This window comes from Oncorhynchus tshawytscha, linkage group LG11 (genome assembly GCF_018296145.1).
Source record: "Oncorhynchus tshawytscha isolate Ot180627B linkage group LG11, Otsh_v2.0, whole genome shotgun sequence".
Classification (NCBI taxonomy): domain Eukaryota; kingdom Metazoa; phylum Chordata; class Actinopteri; order Salmoniformes; family Salmonidae; genus Oncorhynchus; species Oncorhynchus tshawytscha.
The window spans coordinates 29,836,040-29,857,805 of record NC_056439.1 but is presented as its reverse complement, the minus strand read 5'-3'; the positions used below and the strand labels follow the sequence as shown (position 1 = coordinate 29,857,805).

At 45.4% G+C, this 21,766-nt stretch overlaps 1 protein-coding gene across 1 annotated transcript in view; it reads left to right on the top strand.

Moving 5' to 3' along the window:
- Positions 1-21,766, top strand: part of syne2b (spectrin repeat containing, nuclear envelope 2b) — a 144,586-nt gene that overhangs the window by 58,598 nt on the left and 64,222 nt on the right. Inside the window, 21 exon segments of the mRNA XM_042330006.1 lie at positions 348-545; positions 870-1,025; positions 1,269-1,510; positions 1,692-3,768; positions 3,880-4,214; positions 4,379-4,523; positions 4,619-4,819; positions 5,061-5,320; positions 7,567-7,726; positions 9,557-9,712; positions 9,861-10,001; positions 10,164-10,340; positions 10,602-10,739; positions 10,925-11,110; positions 13,650-13,763; positions 13,978-14,130; positions 14,229-14,375; positions 14,541-14,645; positions 18,534-18,626; positions 18,865-18,969; positions 20,064-20,675. Of these exon segments, the coding sequence (XP_042185940.1) occupies positions 348-545; positions 870-1,025; positions 1,269-1,510; positions 1,692-3,768; positions 3,880-4,214; positions 4,379-4,523; positions 4,619-4,819; positions 5,061-5,320; positions 7,567-7,726; positions 9,557-9,712; positions 9,861-10,001; positions 10,164-10,340; positions 10,602-10,739; positions 10,925-11,110; positions 13,650-13,763; positions 13,978-14,130; positions 14,229-14,375; positions 14,541-14,645; positions 18,534-18,626; positions 18,865-18,969; positions 20,064-20,675 (5,901 nt within the window).

The window sequence follows — 21,766 nt, the reverse complement described above, 5'->3', positions numbered from 1 at the left end:
GGGAGAACTTGCACAATTGGTGGCTGACTAAATACTTTTTTGCCCCACTGTATATATATAAGGATGGTCTTTACCTGTGTTTGAACAGAACACACGGCTCCTGGACAGGAATGTGAGCTGCCCGCCTCTCTCATGATGTCACTCTCTATAATGTCATAGGCAGAAAGACTAAACACTGATTCTGCCCACTCTAGTGTTCACTTCACTGCAGTGAGTGTTGATGTGGAGAGTATTCTTTTTCCGCTTCCAACCGTGGTTTTTGACACCACAGGTTTGACGTAGGCTTTGGTGAATGCCTGGAAGCCCGCTATTCATTCACAGGTTAATTGTTATTTTGGTTTTCATAGCAGCAACCGGTGTGCAGCACAGAGAAGCCAGAAGCTCCTGTTGAGGCAGCAGTCCCTGTTGTAAAGAAGGAGACTCTAACCCCAGAACCTTTTGTGAAAAAAGAGACCCCAGCTGTACCAGAAGGACCCACCATGCAGGACATCTTCACTGACATCCAGCGCCTGTCACAAACTGGACCAAAGAGCATTCTCATTGAGGTACGCTCAAAGGTTACTGTGCAGAGTTGCACATGCACAATTTTCAGTTTGTGATAGTAATGCTTTGTATTAGTGTTTGAAATGTGTCTGATATTTGAACGTTTGTGCGAGCAGTTAAGAAAAAATTGCCCTGGCAAGGAAGAAGCATTTCGCTACACTCGCATTAACATCTGCTAACCATGTGTATGTGACAAATAAAATTTGATTTGATTTGAAGAAAACGTATTACAATAGCTTGAATTATTAGTATCTCAATCTTTGTCGAAGCGCACCACACTGTTCACTGTCCACAGGGTCATACTGTCTCTTTGTGTGTAACCACAGATTAAACCTTGGGAGGACCCCATGAGGATTCTGAACACGTCTCTGGCTGACCTGCAGGCTCGTCTGAGCAGGCTGGTGGTCAGGGTACTGGGCTGCAGAAACCGCCCTGCAGACCTCAGCCCGGCAGCCATGGCTTTGCAGGTGGAGGAGGCCGAGGTGAGAGCCAGGCCAAAATAAACCGCAACCCAATAGCAACACACAACACACCAGAAAACCACAACAGCAACGCACAATAGAAACCCACAACATAATCCACAGTACAGTTCACAATAGTAACCCATTTAAATGTCAACATAGAGGTTGATATTTAAGTTATAAGCTTTTCAAGTCTGTCCTATTGAGTCAGTTGATCATTATTCCTAGAGTGAACATGCTGTGTTTTGTATTTTGTGGTTCCAGGAATGCAGACAGGCTGCTCAGACCCAGGTGTCTGTGTTCTCCCAGCCCAGAGAGGCTCAGACTGCAGACCAGGAGGCATTTGAGCATATGGAGAGCCAGTGGGGCGCAGCAGTATGGGATGCCTCGGAAGCTGTCCACTGTAAGGAGGCCCAGCTGCAGCTGGTCACTGAGGCGGACAGGCAGACACAGACAGTCAAGGCCACTCTGGAGAAACTGTCTGCAGAGCTGGAGGCCCTCACAACGTGAGTGTTGTCACTGCAGTCTCTGATGAATAGATTTACTTTAGTTTTTATCAGTAAGAATATTAGGCATTTTCTAATTTCACAATACAATTTGATGGTCACACTGCCTAGTGAGTAGTGGAGAATATGTCTATAATGCTCCGTTTTGTAAAATAATGCCCCTCTCCAATGCTGTGTGCAGATCCCCAGTGGAGAGCAGCTCAGCAGAAGCTGAGGAGCTACGTTCCTTTCTGCGGGGTATGGAGGAGGACAGGACCGTCATGGGGGAGCTGACCCTCACTCTCACCAAGCTGTCACCCCACCTGAACCAAGCAAAGCGAGCTGCTGCACAGATCCAGCAGATAGGCCTGCAGGAAGAGTGGAGGTCACTGGAGAGAGCTTCAGAGAAGACCCTGTACTGTGTCAATGGCTATGCCAGGGAAACCAGCAGCCTTCTCGCAGAGATCTCCTCTCTTCAGGAGCAACTGGAGGTCATAGGAAAGGCTACAGGCTCACCCCATTCCACTACAATCCAGTGGGACAGCAAGAGGGCCCAGGAGCTGATGATGGTGAATGCTGAGCTGACTGCAGCTCAGCAGAAATACCTCTACCTGCAGCAGAGCTCAGAGGCTCTGGCCCACAGCTCCCTATATGAGAAGGAGACGAGGCAGATAGAACAGGGGCTCCAACAGGTCAAGGAGCAGCTGGATCATGTTGGAGAGCAGGTGTCCTCTCAGACCCCCAGCAGTGACAACCCTATCATGAATAAGATCCACAAGGTAATGATGGACGCCTTTGCCTGGGCCAAGCAGATGGAGAGCGACATTGAGGGCCGGAGGAGGAAGGTGGCCCTGCTCCCTGAGGGGGTCCATCGGCAGATCAAAGACCTGAAGAAGCTGCAGTGGGAGATGGCGGCCAAGCAGGCCCAGCTGGAGGCCCTGGTGGAGGAGGTGGAGGAGCTGCTCCCAGAGCTGGACCAGGCTGATGAGGTCCCCATGGTGCACTCCTCCCTGGTCAGCCTGGAGAGTCTGTCCAGGTCCACCACAGAGAAGCTAGCCAAGGCTGTGAAGGAGATGGAGTCAGGCTTGCAGACTAGAGAGAATATGTCAGAGCAGATAGCAGACCTGGACTCCTGGGTGGTGGGTCACCTCCATAGAGAAGCCTCCAGGAGGGGAGAGGGGGAGGGCCAGAGTTCTAAAGACCTGGATCGCCGAGTCAGACAGATTCAGGAGACCCTGGTAGAGGCGGAGAAACAGGCTGCTGTGTCCGAGGCTCTTCTCATGAGGAGCAGAGACATTGCCTCTGAGCTCAGCATCACAGAGAACTGCCTCCTCAATGAGAAACTCACAAACCTCCAGGAGGACATCAAGAGCATCATCAGCTATGAGAAAGCTAACCAGCAGGAGCTGGAGGAACTCCTTCAGACTCAAGACGCATCTAGGCAGAAGGTGACCACGGTGGAGAAGAGCCTGAGACAGATGCTGGTGGACCTAAACAGACACAGGTTCCCGGTCACCAGGGAGACTCTAAGCACCATTGAGCCGTTTAAACACATGATCATGGAGCACAAGTGCCAGGTGGATAAGCTGCAGCCCTTCATCCCTGAGGAGAAGAAACAAGAGCTGCTGTGTGTCATTTCCCAGTTGCACTGCAAAATGAGCACGCTGAATATGAAGGCCAAAGAACACGAGAGGTACCTAACCTTCAGGCAGTGTGTGGAGGAACTGCGGGAAAATGTGGAGAAGCAGGTCCTCCAGACCAAGGAGGAGAACAGGGGGAAGGAGGAGAGGTACACGACCGGTCAGGTCATCCTCACTCAGCTCCCTCTGATAAAGAGACTGTGTGAGGAGGCTGCCGATGAGCTGCAGAGTATCTCCCAGGACCTCTATCCCTCACAGCTGTCTGCAGAGCGTGGGTGGCTTAAGCAGAACCTGGAGAACTTCCAAACCTGGGAGATGACTGTGATCAACAACATCCAGATCCTGGAGTGGGGCCTGCTGAAGGAGGTGCACCTCCAGTCGGAGCAGAGAGCTCTGCTGGCCTTCCTAAGGGACATCCAGCGGGAGCTGCAGCAACCATGCCAAGTGGAGCCCACCGAGGAAGCCGTCGACAAGGAGCACTGGAGGATTGTGACCCTGCGGATGACCGTGGAGTGCAGACTGAGGGTGTTGAAGATTCTAGAGCGCAAGAAAGGAACTAGGCAGCAGGATGGATCCCCGGAGTATAGTGACCTGATGGACCTGAAGAATGCAATCCTGAATGAATGTGACTTACGAATGGCAAGTTGTTTTGTTTTTGGTTGATTGTGTTTCAAAACCATATTAAATGCATGTTCTACTAATTTAAAAGGTAATTGACTATTCATGTAAAAAATGTTGATGATTTTTCAGGAGAGCGTTTCCCAGGCACGGAATTCTTTGAGAGACTACACTGGAGCTGTGAGTGGTGCTGTCAGGTTCCTCCAGGAGGCTGAGGCCCTGCTCCATCCCTCATTAGCCCCAGTCGGAGGTTGCGTTGAGAGGCTGAGGGACATCCAGCAGGCCCTGGCCTCCATGGAGGAGCAGCTCCATTCCCATATAAGCCAGATCCAGACCCTGGCCCTCCAGCATGACTACCTGAGCCCCCAGATGGTGGAGCGTCTACAGAGGGAGGTGCTGAGCCAGCTCCTGGTGCGGATGTCCACCCTCCAGGCCCAGGCCCAGCTCAAACTGGAGGCCCTGCAGAGGTAGACACTGTCTCTTAAGAGTCAAAGGACCTTAGATACAGTCATGATAGTGAAATGATTGTAAAACTCAACTGCCAAGTCAAGCCAACCTTCTAATGCTTAATGCCATTTGTAGTAGTCTTATTGATGTGACGCCTGATTGATATGCGGCTTGTGTTTGGTAGGTGTGCTGAGTATCACAGAAGGTATAGGAAGTGCCATGAGGAGATATGCCAGTGTGTAAAGAGCGCAGAGACCCATCTCTCCTACTGTCACTCTCACAAAGTCAGCTCTCTCACAGACTGCACCGACCAGCAAGCTAAGCTAAAGGTATGGGGAAAGAATGCTAAACACATTTTTCGTAGCGTTAACTTTTTTTTTTTAAATATCTATTTTTTACCCACCACTTTCTCTCTCCTTTACAGGCTCTGTCTGAGGAGGTGGACTCTGTAACTGGGCTTCTAAAGTGTTTGGGGGAGTGGTGCCCGGAGCAGGGTTGCCGTTGCAGCAGGGAGGGGGCGGTGAGCGCGCTCTGGAGGCAGGTGGCAAGACTGCAGCGTTGCACCCGCAATCTGAAGACTCACTCAAATCAGAGGGCAGATGAATGGAGTGATATTACAAAGAGCGTGAGTTACATGATAGATACTGGACACCTCTTCCTAAATCTTAAAAATAGCTTTGAAATTAAGTTGAAATTAAATAGTTTTCAACCCTGCGATATAAAATCTACCAAACTCTTTCAGCCAATGATTGACACAATATAGAGAGAGACCCCACTCTTCCCTACACACCCAGCACAGAAAGTCAGGTTGGAAGCAGCCATTTTACAGACTGACTCATTAACTCCAATTCTTGTTATCCTTTCAGGTGGAGCGAGCGTCCATCATGCTGGAGCAGGTGGAGGCTGAGCTGCCAAATGACTCCAGGGAGAAGGTGTGTGGGGAAGAGCTGCAGGTGCTGCTGTTGTACTGGGACCAGTACCAGGACAGGCTAGACTGTGAGCACCGAGCTCTCTCAGCTCTCGAGCTCCGCATCGCCAGACTGCTGGGCGTCCCCGCCCACCTGGAGCAGGCCCCGCCCAACCCGCTGTGTCAACAGTTGCAGGTCATGCAGGACCGCTATGGCAGGTGAGAGGTCAACCACCATACAACAGACAGGACAGGAAACACATTGTTTGGTATTGTTGTTTCAGGAGCTGAGTGTGTGGTGCCGCAAATATTACACTTAATTCCCACTTCTCAAAGACACAAATCCCCATATGCCAGCATATGCCCATATGGCATGAATTAACAACTATAGGCTTTAAGACAAGTGTTAAAAGCCAAACGTGTTGCATTGATGGTCATACCAATCAGTGTTTCTGTGGTAGTGCAGGGCATAGGTACTCAAACTCCCAGCGGCTCCACACATTCACACTTGGATGAGCATTCTGGGAAAAGTGGGTCGGGAAAGGGTTGCTGTGCCTCTCCACTCAGGACAACAAGCGCAGAAAGATGCACACTCATACCTACTCAGTCATCCACAGCATACACGCACATGCTTACTGTGTAGATAGACAATCACAGACGCAGAGGTTGTGAAATCCTTAAATACCTGAATTGAGATGATGCTCTGCATCCTGATTTTGGTGTCAGCTTTCGTTCCCAAAGGAAACTCTTTTCCTTATGAAGTCAAGGTAAGAGACTAGAGTTTTTTAAATCTCCCTTTTAAACAGACTATGTGTTATATTGGTTATGTACCATGCTAGCTGTTTTTTGATTCACAGTGATATACAGAGCCTTCGAAAGGTTTTCAGATCCCTTGACTTTTTCAAAAATGTATTACGTTACAGCCTTATTCTAAAATTGATTAAATTGTTTTTTTTTCCCTCATCAATCTACACACAATACCCCATGACAAAGCAAAAACAGTTTTTTAGAAATGTTTGCTAATTTATAAATAATAAGAAAAATTAAACATGACATTTACATTTACTGAAGCACCTTTGGCAGTGATTATAGCACTTCTTGGCACACCTCTACTTAGGGAGTTTCTCCCATTCTTCTCTGCAGATCCTCTCAAGCTCTGTCAGGTTGGATGGGGAGCATTGCTGCACAGCTATTTTCAGGTCTCTCCAGAGATGTTTGATCTGGTTCAAGTTCAGGCTCTGCCTGGGCCACTCAAGGACGTTCAGAGACTTGTCCCGAAGCCACTCCTGCGTCATCTTGGCTGTGTGCTTAGGGTTGTTGTCCTGTTGGAAGGTGAATGTTCGCCCAAGCCTGAGGTCCTGAGCACTCTAGAGCAGGTTTTCATCAAGGATCTCTCTGTACTTTACTCCATTCATCTTTGCCTCGATCCTGACTAGACTCCCAGTCCCTGCCGCTGAAAAATATCCCCACAGCATGATGCTGCCACCACCATGCTTCACCGTAGGGATGGTGCCAGGTTTCTTCCAGAAGTGATGCTTGGCATTCAGGCCAAATATTTTAATCTTGGTTTCATCATTTCAGAGAATCTTGTTTTAGATACCTTTTGGGAAACTCCAAGCAGGCTGTCATTTGCCTTTTACTGAGGAGTGGCTTCCGTCTGGCCACTCTACCGTAAAGGCCTGATTGGTGGAGTACTGCAGGGATGGTTGTCCTTCTGGAAGGTTCTCCCTTCTCCACAGAGGAACTCTAGATCTCTGTCAGAGAGACCATCGGGTTCTTGGTCACCTTCCTGACCAAGGCCCTTCTCCCCCGATTGCTCAGTTTGGCCGGGCGACCAGCTCTAGGAAGAGTCTTGGTGGTTCCAAACTTCTTCCATTTAAGAATGATGAAGGCCACTCTATTCTTGGGGACCTTCAATGCCTCAGACATCTCTTGGTACCCTTCCCCAGATCTGTGCCTCGACACAATCCTGTCTCGGAGCTCTAAGGACAATTCCTTCAACCTCATGGCTTGGCTTTTGCTCTGACACGCACTGTCAACTGTGGGACCTTTTATAGACAGGTGTGTGCCTTTCCAAATCATGTCCAATCAATTGAATTTACCACAGGTGGACTCCAGTCATGTTGTAGAAACATCTCAAGGATGATCAATGGAAACAGGATGCACCTGAGCTCAATTTCGAGTCTCCTAGCAAAGGGTTTGAATACTTATGTAAATAAGGTATTTCAGTTTTTTATTTTTAATACATTTTCAAAAATGTCTATAAACCTGTTTTCGCTTTGTCATTATGGGGTACTGTGTGTAGACTGCTGAGGATTTTTTTAAATCAATTTAAGAATAAGGCTGTACCATAACAAAATGTTGAGGAAGTCAAGGGGTCTGAATACTTTCCGAAGGCACTGTAACTAAGACTTTAGCCAGCTGTTTGGTGCACTATAGACCTGCCTGTCTGTTTGTGTCTACAGTCTGAAGGAGAAGAGCATGCTGGGGCGGTGTGTGGTGCGGACAGAGGTGGAGGAGAGGGACAAGGTGAGGGAGGAGCTGAGTGGGGTGAAGGCGTGGCTGGTGACTGCAGAAGACCTCCTGTCACAGCTGGAGCAGTGTCCCAACACACATAAGCTACATGTGGGTAACCCTCTGTCTCACAGCACCTTAACATCACACAGTGTGGACAACACAATGTACCTATACACGCAGAGTGTAGTAATTTAGCAAATATTCTCAGCAGCGTCCAGGAGTTAAGAGTGCCAGATTGAAAGGTTCCACAGTTGACGCATGGCATTTTGGGTCTTTGCTTTTATCATCCTCCTATGGAAGCATATGGTAGACTACAATTAGTAGAATTAATGACAAAATACTGTTTACTTGTCATTTTCAGTAATTTACTGTATTTTATGGAATTGTCCATATATTTTTTCATATTTAGTGTGTTGCTTATTGAGGTGGTTTTGGTTGTTTCAGTGTTCTTGACAAATTATAGCATAGCCTACTGTGAATGCTAATATATTTCATAGGGATAAGTGCATAGTTGAGATTTGAACAACCCCCTCCCCTCTGTACAGTGATGCATGCGTAACGGGCTTCTAATGAGTAGGTATTTCCCATCCCTGTACCCACAACACAATGCTGTGTCTGTGCTCTGCAAACAAACATGATCAACTCAGAGGAAACGTTTACAAAGACAATAACTCTTCCAAATTGCACGGTTCACATTTTTATCTAATTTGAAATTCATAGAATTAATGATTTGAAGCTCAAGTTGAATTAAGTGGAAAGTCTCGTTGTGACTCGTATTTCCAGATTCTGTCATTCCACCATGAACTGTATGTGGCGGTTGGTTTTGAGTTTCACTGCTGAAAGGTTGTTGTAATGAAGGTCTTCAGTGAGACTGTTAGCTCAGTGAAAGAGTTCCCCAACAAAGTGCCACATTTGAATTTAACCGTTGGCTGGGCCCTCATCCCTTTAGCTAGCTTAGTTTTATCAACCTTCCCCGGAGCTTTGTCTTGGTACTCAGTGGATGAGAGGGGACCAGTGTTAGTGTTGTCTAAAGACCTGAGTCTTGTCCAACATTTTCTCTATGTCTCCCCACCCCCCTCTACTCAGAGAGGGTCTATGAAAGGGCTCTAAAGCCCCCCCATACCTGCCTCTTTTTGTTCCACCTTGTAAGTGGATCCTCTTGGTGCATCTGTCCCAGTCTCAGACCAGCACTGATGTCACCTCCCTGACACACACACACACACACACACACACACATGCAGCTTCCTATGTGGCGTTGCCCTGGTCCCTGTCTCAGAGCCAGGTTGTGCTGTATTTCATCTGCATCACTGGTCGTGTTTTTCCTATCGTCGTTTGATTTTCATGTTCAGTCTGTGGACTAGGACTGTGAATAGCCTCTCATTAGCTGTGTGCTGCTAGGTGGGAGGTGAAGAGGGCTCATGCTGAGTAGCTTCAGGAATGAAAGACTTAATAAGGAAGCCTTTCTGAGCTAGTTAAACCAGCCCAGGAGAGAGAGGTGCGACATACTCGGCTGTACATTCTGTCTGGTAAGAGCTGGACCCTATGGAGGATGTGAATGAATCTATGAATGTGTATTAGTGTGTTTGTGACCTTGGAGACATAATGATGGCAGAGAGAGGGTATAGGCTGTAGAACAGTGGAGGCTGTTGAGGGGAGGACGGCTCATAATAATGGCTGGAACGCAGCGAATGGAATGGCATCAAACACATGGAAAGCCGTGTGTTTGGTGTATTTGATTCCATTCCACCTATTCTACACCAGCCATTACCACGAGCCGGTTCCTCCCCAATTAAGGTGCCACCAACCTCCTGTGCTGTAGAATGAGGCTCGCTGAACTTTGTTTTTTTCTCCTCTCTCTTTCAATCTCTTGCTTTCTCTCTCTCTCTTATTCTCTCTCCATCTTTCTCTCTCTTTCCCTCCCTCTCTGTCTCTCCTCAGGAGGTTCACACCCAGCTGTGTACCCAGACGGCAGTGCTGCAGCGCATCATGGACGGTCTGAGGATGAAGTACTCGGACATGTACACCCTGGTTCCCGTGGAGATAGAGGGACCGCTACAGGACGTGACACACTCACTGCAGGAAGTAGAGGAGAAGGTACAGTAGCTGAAACCTTTAACGGTGCTTGTAGCATTGTAATGTGGTCTATTTGTAAGGACCTCATTTGTAGATATTTTCTATGAATGTCAAGAACGAGCTACATTTATTTCCACTACTTGTGTCTGACTGTCTTACTGCCCCCCAGGTAGGGGATGTAATGGAGAAGAGTGGTCCCCTGCACAGACTGGGAGCCAAGGTGTCTGAGATCAAGGCTGGTCTGGGATCAGTGCAGGACAAACTGCAGCAGAGAAGCCCCTCTCTTTCGGAGGCAGAAAGCACACAGAAGGTGAGTGCTAAGATAGCAGATATGAGAACTGATCTAGGATCAGAGTTTACCAGGCTGATGTACATAGCAGAAAGAGACTGTGTTATCACATTTGTGTGTGTGTGTGTGTGTGTGTGTGTGTGTGTGTGTGTGTGTGTGTGTGTGTGGTGTGTGTGTGTGTAGCGTGTGTGGGACGAGCTGGACATGTGGCACTCCCGTGTGGCAGCGTTGGAGGTGGAGGTGCAGGATCTGGAACACGCTGAGGAGGCCCAGGTCCTCACAGAGAGCCTGACGGAGGCCCAGCTGCTCCACTCACACATGGCCAAGCAGGCAGAGCAGAGGACCGCCTTCCTCAGCAAGGTGAGGAACTACAATTCCCTAAACCCCCCTGGTTACTCTGACATATGTTCAGTTAACCCCTTGGGTAGTGTTAGCCCCTGTGTTTGTGGACTAGGACTGTGAATAGTCCTAGTCCAGTGTGTGATAGATCCTACTTTTTTGATGACGTCAGGGTTGACTTTTATTTGTGGATGATGATATCATAGCATGTCTGATGTTATGATTTTTCTATATGATTTTATAGCTGATTTAATACTGACTATGTGTTTGTGTTGGTTGCAGATCAGCACATGGTTACAGGAGCATGACGAGATGATCAACAGCTCCAACAGTTGGCTAACTGAGGCTCAGTCCTGGCTCACTGCTCCCTGTACCTACACTACAGCCAAAGACTTGGCCAGCTACGTCCACGCACTACAGGTCAGTACAGCGCAACTCTTACCCAAAACTTTCCCTACACTCACCCAAGTCAAATGTACTACAATGAAGTGCACAACACAATTTGATTCATCACCGCATAACAAATGTTGAGGTTAGCCTATATTATCAGAATAATCATATGGTCTCCTGTAGATGTTACTGATCTCTATCCTTCTGTGTTGTAGATGGTGCTGGATGACTCGCAGCAGATCCGCATCACTCTGCAGGGCTTTGTGTCCGTGCTGAAGGAGATCTCCCTGGTGTGTGACATCACAGCGCAGCAGGAGCAGCTGGCCGAGGCTGACCGCCATGTGGCCGCTGTACAGCAGGGCTTTGTGGCTCCACTCTCCCAGCTAGACCATGCCGCCGCCGTGAGTCCACCTCTCTTTCTCCACTTCTCCTAATTTCTCCTCCTTTCTCTCTCTCTCTCTCTCTCTCTCTCTCTCTCTCTCTCTCTCACTCTCTCAATTCAATTTCAATTCAAGTTAAAGCTTTTATTGGCATGGAAAACATATGTTAACATTGCCAAAGCAAGTGAAGTAGATAATAAACAAAAGTGAAATAAACAATAAAAATGAGCAGTGAACATTACACTCACAAAATTTCCAAAAGAATAAAGACATTTCAAATGTCATATTATGTGCAAATAGTTAAAGTACAAAAAGGCCAAATAACATTCTAGTTTGTTGTTTTTTTGTTAATTCTTTCCAATGTGTCAAGTAATGATTTGGTCTAATTGTGTTGCTGTCCTGGGTCTCTGTGAGGTCTGTTTGTGTTTGTGAACAGAGCCCCAGGACCAGCTTCCTTAGGGAACTCTTCTCCAAGTTCGTCTCTCTCTTTAGGTGATGGGTTTGTTATGGAAGGTTTGGGAATCGCTTCCATTTAGGTGGTTGTAGAATTTAACAGCTCTTTTCTGAATTTTGATAATTAGCGGGTATTGGCCTAATTGTGCTTTGCATGCATTATTCTGTGTTTTACATTGTACACAGAGGATATTTTTGCAGAATTCTGCATTCTTGGTTGGTGAGTGGACCCCAGACCTCACAACCATAAAGGCCAATGGGTTCTATAACTGATTAAAGTATTTTTATCCAGATCATAATTGGTATGTTGAATTTTATGTTCCTCTTGATGGCATAGAAGGCCCTTCTTGCCTTGTCTCTCAGATCGTTCACAGCTTTGTGGAAGTTGTGGCGCATGGAATTTGTATTTGTGGTCCTGGCAACTGGACCTTTTTTGGAACACTGTTATTTTTCTCTTACTGAGATTTACTGTCAGGGCCCAGGTCTGACAGAATCTGTGCAGAAGATCTAGGTGCTGCTGTAGGCCCTCCTTGGTTGGGGACAGAACCGCCAGATCATCAGCAAACAGTAGATGTTTGACTTCAGATTCAAGTAGGGTGAGGCCGGGTGCTGCAGACTGATCTAGTGCCCTCGCCAATTCGTTGATATATATGTTGAAGAGGTTGGGGCTTAAGCTGCATCCCTGTCTTAACCCACTGCCCTGTGGAAAGAAATGTGTGTGTTTTTTTGCCAATTATAACCTCATACTTAGCTCTGGCATCTTCTACATGGATTTTAGAATGTTGTATGTTTTTCCCCCAACCCCACTTTCCTTCAATTTGTATAGCCGACTCTCATGCCAAATTGAGTCAAAAGCTTTTTTGAAATCAACAAGGCATGAGAAGACTTTGCCTTTGTTTTGGTTTGTTTGTTTGTCAATTAGGGTGTGCAGGATAAATACGTGGTCTGTCGTATGGTAATTTGGTAAAAAAGACAATTTGGCATTTGCTCAGTACATTGTTTTTATTGAGGAAATGTACAAGTCTGCTGTTAATGATAATGCACAAGATTTTCCAAATTTTGCTGTTGACGCATATCCCAAGGTAGTTATTGGGGCCAAATGTGTCTCCACTTTTGTGGATTGGGGGTAATCAGTCCTTGGTACCAAAAATTGGGAAAGATGCCAGAGCTAAGGCTGATGTTAAATAGTTTAAGTATAGCCAATTGGAATTTGTGGCCTTTATATATTAACATTTCATTGAGGATACCATCAACACCACAGACCTTTTTGGGTTGAAGGGTTTGTATTTTGTCCTGTAGTTCATTCAATGTAATTGGAGATTCCAGTGGGTTCTGGTAGTCTTTAATAGTTGATTCTAAGATTTGTATTTGATCATGTATATGTTTTTGCTGTTTGTTCTTTGTTATAGGGCCAAAAAGATTGAACAAGTGGTTTACCCATAAATCTCAGTTTTGGATAGATAACTCTTCATGTTGTTTGTTTAGTGTTTTACAATTTTCCCAGAAGTGGTTAGAGTCTATGGATTCTTCAATTACATTGATCTGATTTCTGACGTGCTGTTCTTTCTTTTTCCGTAGTGTATTTCTGTATTGTTTTAGTGATTCACCATAGTGAAGGCGTAGGCTCAGGTTTTTTGGGTCTCTATGTTTTTGGTTGGACAGGTTTCTTAATTTCTTTCTTAGGTTTTTACATTCTTCATCAAACCATTTGTCATTGTTGTTAATCTTCTTTGGTTTTCTGTTTGAATTTTATTTTATTTGATAGGGAAGCTGAGAGGTCAAATATACTGTTTAGGTTTTCTACTGCCAAGTTTACACCTTCACTATTATGTTTTGTCCAGGAAATTGTTTAAAAGGGATAGAATTTGTTGTTGCCTCATTTTTGGGGGGTAGGTTTCCACACTATTTCCTTCCATCTATAGCATTTCTTAATATTATTCAGTTCCTTTGGCTTTGATGCCTCATGATTGAGTATATCTCTGTTCAAGTAAACTGTGATTTTGCTGTGATCTGATAGGGGTGTGGGCTGACTGTGAATGCTCTGAGAGACTCTCTCTGTCTCGCTTTCTCTCTCTGCATTGCTCAATGTTCTTTTCTGATTGTGTAGGAGGTGGAAGCTATAGAGACGGAGGTGAAGATGATGGAGAAGGACGTCACTGAGATCAGGACGTTGTTATCGTCCCCTGACACTCTTCCCAGCCCCAGAGAGGAGAGCCTGAAGGTGAGCTGGGTGAAAGGAGTGTCTGGCACGTTTAGCCCTGGGACAGAGAGTGAGTGCTGATCTAGGATTAGTTTTGCCTTTCAGATCATAATGAATAACAAATGGGAAACCTGATTCTAGATCGTCAATCCTACTCTGAGACGCTTTGTGAATACAGGCCCTGGTCTCCCTCCTGTAACCCAGAGTGAGTCACTGTGTGTATATCCTTATACAGGTGTGTGTGGACAGGATCCAGTCTTTGCGGACGACCATAGCAGAGATCCAGAGCTGTAAGCCAGGCCTGTGTCTGCCAGAGAAGGCTGAGGAGACCCTCACTGTCTTTCAGAGAGTGGACCAGCTCCAACAGCAGCTAGAAGAGCTGGAGAAGGTGGCTGGGCAAATAAATGACTCCTCCCTACACACAAACACACTTTCTCAAATGTACACTCAGGATTAATGTTTTCCTTTATTTTCCTTTATTTTTAGATGGTTCCAGGGGAGTTCATAGTGAAGAAACAGACACTCACTTTACCGCCAGTGAAGGTCCCTGCACCTAGCCCAACTGTACCCACCTCTTCCACAGAGAATGTTTCTGTGCCCAGCTCAACATTACCAGCCACTGAGGAAGCAGACGTGAGATCCTTCCCTACAGCCACACCACTGCATGGGTCACCTCCACACTATAATGATCCTCAGGTTTTAGGCTGGGTTTCTGTATAAGCACTTTGTAATATGTAAAAATTGCTTTATAAATAAATGTGATTGATTGAACCTGACCAGGATATTCTGTTTTTGCAGGAGAATGGAGTGGAGCAGGGCCAGATCCAGATAGTCCATGTAGAGGAAGACGCGCTGAAGTCTTCTCCTGAACAGAGACTCAGCTGGGGAACGGAGAAGAGTCGGGTAAAAACCAAGTCACCCATATGTAGACAGTCTGACATGTTGTTAGCATGTGTCTACCTGGTAGTATCTTGTACCTGTCTGTGCTGTCTATTATAGTTTAGAAGCCTTTGAAGTCTTACTCCCACTCAGCTGTCTCACCCTCACTTAGCTGTCTCACCCTCACTCAGCTGTCTCCCCCTCACTCAGCTGTATCGCCCTCACTCAGCTGTCTCCCCCTCACTCAGCTGTATCACCCTCACTCAGCTGTCTCCCCTCACTCAGCTGTCTCCCCCTCACTCAGCTGTCTCCCCTCACTCAGCTGTCTCCCCTCACTCAGCTGTCTCCCCCTCACTCAGCTGTCTCCCCCTCACTCAGCTGTCTCACCCTCACTCAGCTGTCTCACCCTCACTCAGCTGTCTCACCCTCACTCAGCTGTCTCACACTCATTCATCTGCCACCCATCTTACCTCTAACCTGTCTCACCTCACTACTTTGTGTCAGCCGTAATCTGATTTATATTCTAAAAATGAGATGTGAGAGTAGATGACTTGTTCTAACATTACAGACACTGGTCAGGGGTAGGCAGGTCATGCTCCGTATGTCATGTGGCTTTTAATGGTACATTTGTAATGACTTAGTGCTTAGTTAGTTTGTAGTGCTTAATAAAGCAGGACATCAGTCTTCTAATAGCATTGCATGCTTTTCATAACTCTTTGTTTTTCTACTATTCTTTCTTTTTAGAAGATGACCTCACTATTACATAGGGGGAGGGACAGACCATATTCAAAGACAAAACGAACACCTAAGAAATTATGAATCATTTATTATAATATATAATGTATATAACATTAGTATGGGATAGGGGTTGGGGGGATATATGTTTATAACATAGGGGATATAGGTTTATCAAAAGGAGAAAAGGTTTCAAAATAGGAGACAGACATGAAGCATCAAACAACCCATCATTAAAGGGCCTATTGTCAACATACAGTATATACAGTTGAAGTCGGAAGTTTACATACACTTAGGTTGGAATCAATAAAACTTGTTTTTCAACCACTCCACAAATTGCTTGCTAACAAACTATAGTTTTGGCAAGTCGGTTAGGACATCTACTTTGTGCATGACAAGTAATTTTTCCAACAATTGTTTACAGACAGATTATTTCACTGTATCACAATTCCAGTGGGTCAGAAGTTTACATACACGAAGTTGACTGTGCCTTTAAACAGCTTGGAAAATTCCAGAAAATTCTGCAATGGCTTTAGAAGCTTCGGATAGGCTAATTGACATCATTTGACTCAATTGGAGGTATACCTGTGGTTCTATTTCAAGGCCTACCTTCAAACTCAGTGCCTCTTTGCTTGACATCATGGAAAAATCTAAAGAAATCAGCCAAGACCTCAGAAAAATAATTATAGACCTCCACAAGTCTGGTTCATCCTTGGAACCAATTTCCAAACGCCTGAAGGTAGCAAGTGGGACCATGGGACCACGCAGCCGTCATACCGCTCAGGAAGGAGACTCCTAGAGATGAACGTACTTTGGTGCGAAAAGTGCAAATCAATACCAGAACAACAGCAAAATACCTTGTGAAGATGCTGGAGGAAACAGGTACAAAAGTATCTATATACACAGTAAAACGAGTCCTATATCGCCATAACCTGAAAGGCCGCTCAGCAAGGAAGAAGCCACTGCTCCAAATCCGCCATAAAAAAGCCAGACTACGGTTTGCAAATGCACATGGGGACAAAGATCATACTTTTTGGAGAAATGTCCTCTGGTCTGATGAAACAAAAATAGAACTGTTTGGCCATAATGACTATTGTTATGTTTGGAGGAAAAAAGGGGGTCTTGCAAGCCAAAGACCACCATCCCAACCGTGAAGCTCAGGGGTGGCAGCATCATGTTATGGGGGTGCTTTGCTGCAGGAGAGTCTGGTGCACTTCACAAAATAGATGGCATCATGAAGGAAAATTGTGGATATATTGAAGCAACATCTCAAGGAAGTTAAAGCTTGGTCGCAAATGGGTCTTCAAAATGGACAATGACCCCAAGCATACTTCCAAAGTTGTGGCAAAATGGCTTAAGGACAACAAAGTAATGGTTGGCGTGGCCATCACAAAGCCCTGACCTCAATCTATAGAACATTTGTGGGCAGAACTGATAAAGCGTGTGCAAGCAAGGAGGCCTACAAACCTAACTCAGTTACACCAGCTCTGTCAGGAGGAATGTGCCAAAATTCACCCAACTTATTGTGGGAAGCTTGTGGAAGGATACCCAAAATGTTTGACCCAAGTTAAACAATTTAAAGACAATGCTACCAAATACTAATTGAGTGTATGTAAACTTCTGACCCACTGGGAATGTGATGAAATAAGTAAAAGCTGAAATAAATCATTCTCTCTACTATTATTCTGACATTTCATATTCTTAAAATAAAGTGGTGATCCTAACTGACCTAAGTCAGGGACTTTTTACACGGATTAAATGTCAGGAATTGTGAAAAACTGAGTTTAAATGTATTTGGCTAAGATGTATGTCAACTTCCTTCTTCAACTGTATGTATATATTGCCATGCATTCAGTTTACTGACATTATCTAAATATTATAAAAGTGGGTGAACCTATAACCTGTGAAAGCAGTGGGACATCAATTTAAAGTGATCTGAGATATAGTCATATAACAAAAAGATACAGTAAACTCCAAAAAGTTATAGAGATGAGGATATCCTAGATTCCAGGGAAGTTACTTAATATTCAGAGAGGGTGGATAGGAGTTTCTGAATAGATTGTGTATAAGAGCGAGACATAGAGACCCCCCCTGCCTATGACACATGAGCCCCGTCCAGCCCACCACACATGACCCCTGACCTGCAATAAGGCGACCAATGTGAGTACAGTGAGTAAGTCTCAAAGACAGTGTCCATTCCTACAGTTTCTAGTATGGGTTTACGGTTCTGTAAAACTCAGCAGCCAACGATTCATGACATTGTTCCATGTGCCTAATGCAACACACAACACTGAAGCATGACTAACCCAATTATATTTAAATGTCTACCAAATAAGAGCATTGCTCTTTCTAATTCTCAATCTATCTTTGTCATACCCTCTTTTAGAGTGTGCTTCTATTCCAGGACGTGCATGTGTTCCCATCATTCAGCTTGTTTGTATGTCTGTGCATGTGTCCTTGACTTGGCGTGGCAGGAGTCCAGGGGCGTGTCATGTCCTGTGGAGGAGGAAGAGGGAGGGTAGGAAAAAGAGGAGGAGGGGAGAGGCTCTCTGTGGTGGCTGTCTGGGGCAGAGCTCCAGTGTCCTACTGGACCCTCTGACATCACTGCCCCTGGCCTTCCTGTGACATGCCCGTGGGTCACTCTGCCCCCTGTTTCACTGCAGCACTGGGAGGCACTATATCCAACCCTGCTTCCCTATAATCTTGTTCCCATGTTTCCTCTTCCTCCTCCTCTTCCTCCTTGCTGGTCTCACACACACTGGAAATTTGCTTGTCTGTGTTCAGTTTCTTTCCACATATTTTTACTTTGACAATAAAATCAGTATCTTCTCTATTTAATTTTTTTCAATTCTCTGTTGCTATTTTGTTTTCTGGTGGGTCGTTGTTATTTAATGCCGTCCCCTCAAGTCTTCCTCTTTACTTTTCAGAATGTTGAGGGTACTGCTGCCGATGTGATTGATTACCTCTAGGGGGCAATGTGGTGCAATCTTTGCCAAAGACTTTTACCAAAACATCTATGAGAAGTTTTTAAAACGTTTGTTTTTCCTCATATATCTGCACCTTATTTTAGAACCAGGGTGTTTCATAGTTTTGATGTTTTTTGTTGTTGCCTATTATTTCATTAAAATGTTTGTGATTTGTTATTGACTGTCTCCACTGTGTTGCTGTTCTGGTCAGGACCCTGAGGTTGCAGCAGAAGGGAGCCATGCTGCAGCTGAGGAAGAAGGGGGAACCACAGCCATGGAACAGAGTCAGGACACAACTGAACAGGTACCAGACACCTCCATCTATGGGAGTCAGACAATGGCACCTAACAGCACTGTATGATGTAACATGTATAACAACCCTCATATGAAAGAACATGTAGAACATAACATTACATATAACAGGACTGTTTTAGTGCCTTAATGAATGACTGTGTATGGTTTTCTCATGGATGATAACATAATAATGACTGATGCTGTATCTGAGTAGTGTCCACATTGTAACACTGCTCATGTCTCTTCAGGACCTCTCTGTAGTGGGTCTCTCGGTCGCCTCAGGAACAAGTGTGTCCGAAGCTTTATCAAAACCTGTGGGCACAGTCAGAACACAGTCTCTGTCTGAAAGCATGGTAAACACACCCCCCTCCATTCAACTCTCAAAATCCTCCAAGTCCCAATGTATTGTGTCCTAGACCTAGTCTGGAGTAGAACCCATTGTTTAGACTCCCTCTCTATCTCGATCTACGTTCGGTGCATTTACATGGCGGAAGAATCCCAGATATTCTATCATACTGCAGTTTGATTCTCACAGGTTGCAGTATGAGTCTGAACATTCTGTTAACACATTGTCAGGAATTCGAATTCCGATTTGTATAGTTTTATATGTTTACGTGATAAATGACAACTAAGCATGCTATCCAGTGAACTGTCAGGGAGCAGACTCATGTGAATCTGGTTCATCCCCGGTTACTGATAGCTGGCAGACCACCTCTTTTACAACAAAGACAATTCCTCTAACTGGAAGGGAAAGAAAGGAGTTGATGATGTGGGGTGCGTTTTTAAAAAGGACACTATATTGTACTGCATGGGTCCTTTTTTGTTGTTTGATGATCAAAAAAAGTACTTGATATTGATACGTTGATAATTATTTGGACTTTCCATAAAATCGTATACTGGTAACCACATTTGTGAATCCTGTTTTATAATGTATAATATACATTTATTAGACGTTGTTGACCCTTAAGACTCTGAGTATAATTGCACATGCCTCGAATCAATATGCATATCTGTTTAGTTTATTACTCTATGTGCTTGCTTACACACATATGCATTGTATTTCAATGAGTTATGATCGTTTTGCATAATATGCTGTTTACACACTATTCCACCACTGCCTGGAAGCAGGACGGCGTGGAAAACTATATTCTTGGAATTAGTATTTTCCCATTTATACTTTAGATACAGTCCCAAGCAAGTACGTTTATAGTAAAGTATACACTACCAAGATGACTGTTGGCCATGAAAATGCACTGATTGAACTTAATTGATATTAATAGAGTACTTAGTCTTAACACTTCTGCATGTACTGTACTGTAGGATGTTATTTTTCATTTTTCCTTTGTGAACAAGTACAGCTGCTTCTTCTTATGTGGCAAAACTAAAGAAAAGAGAAATAAATCCAGCCAAATGATCTACTCCCCCCGTCTCTCTCTTTCTGTGTCAGGAGCTCATGGGACAGAGGGGGCTTGCATGGAGGGGGGATGACAGCCACCCAGAGGGGCTGAAGACACACATCAGAGACACACACACACACCCAGGGGGCTCACCTGCTGCACACATACTCACAGAGGATGTACAGACACTCACTGAGGTCACAGTGGACACAAGTGTCCCCAAAGACATCCAGACAGTAACTCCAGTCATTTTACCAACGATGAGGCTGTCAAAGGTGGATAGTAGGCTGGTGTTATCTGAGGCAGGGCAGGCCTGTCTGGTTCAGCCACTCTCTGAGAAGGCTCTGGTTGTTCCAGAGCAGAGGCTCACAGTGCCCCAGCCAATGCTCAGAAAGAAAAAAAGCGCACCTCAGACAGGGTTGCTCACGGCACCATCCCAGCCTATAGAAATGGCACTCAATGTATCCACTGGACAGACACACACAGCCTCTGATCTCACACACCAGACACCTGTGCAAGTTGAGGCATCTACCCCTCTAGCAGCACCTGAGGAGGCACCCACCACCACCACCCTGGGCGTGGTCAGCACACACACTGTCCCCCAGACCACACTCAAACCCACCGAAGAGGACATGGAGGGTGTGCATCCAGCAGCAACCCTGGTAAGCACTGAAACGTCCCAGTACAATACATGCCCAATAGTCCTAACCCCTGCTAACCATGCAACCACAGTGGTCTATGAGTGCACACACGAGTGGGTCTTAAACAATGTTTCACAAAGACCTGGGTTCAAATACTTTTTGAAATCGTTTCAAGCACTTTACCTGTGCTTGATTGAACTTGTCTGCTTAATGGAACCAATAGAATGGTCCCAAAACTGCAAAACCACACCCATCTGTCACTACAGGCAGAATAAAGCAAACAGAGTATTTTAAGTATTTCAAAGAGTATTTGTACCCAGGTCTGTTCACAACTGTAGTGTCACATTAATGGAATGGGTTTACACAGTAATGATGCTGATAATTATCATAATGATGCACATTTGTGAATGATTTCAATAATCCCTGTTGAGTGATCCGTTTGATGTAAAGTAAACACTGTAATGTACAGCAGTGTAGAGGGCTTGAGTGACTCATGGTGCTAACCATGGTGTTACATCTTATTCTCACACTCTCACACTGTCTGTGCCTCAAACATCTATATGTGCATATGTGCTGACAGGAGAGAAACGGGAGAACAAATTTAAAAGAACTGGCATAACAGAAGAAAGAGGAAACAACAGCAGATAGTACATCAGAGAGAAAGATAAATGATTGAAGGAGTGAATAAGGAGGTTTGCCGATTCAGCTGACTGATCTGCCAGTAGATCCACCTCCTCTGTCTCAGCCCCGCCCCCATGGCCTGGAGCCTTTAACTGGGTGTGTGATAATGAGTCCCTGTCACCGGAGCTCCCTCTGAGCCTACCTGCCACCAGGAAGTGGCTTTGGCCACAGATGGGTGGGGCACCATGGGTGAAAGAAAGAGAGAACTAGAGGCAGTCTGGGAGAGAGAGAGAGAAACAGACAGAGAAAGAGACAGACAGAGAGAGAAAAGAAAGAGAGAGAGACCCGACGGACAGAGAAAAAGAAAGAGGGAGAGAGACAGACAGACAGATAGACAGAGAAAAAGAAAGAGACGGAGAAATAGAGAGCGAGAGAGAGACAGACAGACAGATAGACAGAGAAAAAGAAAGAGGGAGACAGACAGACAGACA